This window comes from Seriola lalandi, unplaced genomic scaffold, assembly GCF_002814215.2.
Source record: "Seriola lalandi dorsalis isolate HSWRI2012SDOR001 ecotype SW California unplaced genomic scaffold, Sedor1 jcf7180002050385, whole genome shotgun sequence".
NCBI lineage: Eukaryota > Metazoa > Chordata > Actinopteri > Carangiformes > Carangidae > Seriola > Seriola lalandi.
In genome coordinates this window covers 1-993 of record NW_019520938.1, presented here as the reverse complement: position 1 = coordinate 993, position 993 = coordinate 1, and the positions used below count along the sequence as shown (strand labels likewise).

Here is a 993-nt window from a genome sequence, read left to right as displayed (position 1 = left end):
GTCTATCAGACCCCTCTTCAGGTGGACCGGGACCCCATCTGCTTTCTGAGACGAGGAAACAGGTTACCAGTGAGGGGCGGGGCTTATATCACCTCATACAGGTCACATGATTACAACAAACACACCTGAGCAGAGTTTAGTTTAACTAAGTTTAATATTAAACTACATGTGACCAGAGACCTAAAACTTTTTCAGCCCCCCAAGGACCACTGAATATATTCAAGGACTTCTGTCTCCTCATCCTTGACCTATAGGACTTGTTCACCTCTCAAGAACCTTAAAAATAGAATCCTGCCATCTGATTGGCCGCCAGCTGTCAGGTAAACAGTTTCACCTACATAAAGGCGACTTACCTGGAATAATTTCTGCATTTCCTGGACTCTGTTGGGTCCCATGTACTCCACCTGACCTCCTGCTTCTGATGCCAGTTTGGTCGGAGACGCGAAGATGGCGGGGGGACTAACAGGTGGGACACTTGGACGCAGACCCTGAGGAGACACACACAGGTGGAGACAGGTGTTACCAGTGGACCGGGTGACGCCTTTAGTGTTTGTGTTTGTTTCGTGTTTTCTCAAGACTACACACTTACATGTTCATTCATTACAACACATTTTTTTGAACAGAGACCAGTGTAACTACAGTCTTTTACAGTGTTGCATTGTGGGTTATTATGTTGCTATGCTAGCGAATGTTTAAGTCTGTCTATAGTGAGTCTTTCAGCAGCAGCTTGTGAACGCTGCTCTAACATGTTCTGCTGCCACAGAGGAAATAAATTCATGATGAGTAAAAGTGAGTTCAGAGAGTCTCCCACTCAGCACGCTCTCATGTGCACTCTGAATTACAGGCACAGAGAGGGCTGGTAAGAGATGGTGAAAACTTTATGGATTTTTTTGACAGTCCACCAATGTTTAGTTTAGATTATTTATTTATTTGACAGGGACAATGTCATTTAACATAGTTTGAAAACATGCTATGAAACTAATGTGTTGCACA

The 993-nt window shown here is 43.9% G+C and overlaps 1 protein-coding gene across 1 annotated transcript; it reads right to left on the bottom strand.

Annotated features, from left to right (window-relative positions):
* Positions 1-3: 3 nt before the first annotated feature.
* Positions 4-577, bottom strand: LOC147819697 (cytochrome c oxidase subunit 7A2-like, mitochondrial; the record flags this gene model as incomplete). Its single annotated transcript, XM_087171927.1, has 2 exons — positions 4-45; positions 354-577. Coding segments are annotated over 2 exons (266 nt in total), but the record flags the coding sequence as incomplete, so codon positions are not given.
* Positions 578-993: the final 416 nt, after the last annotated feature.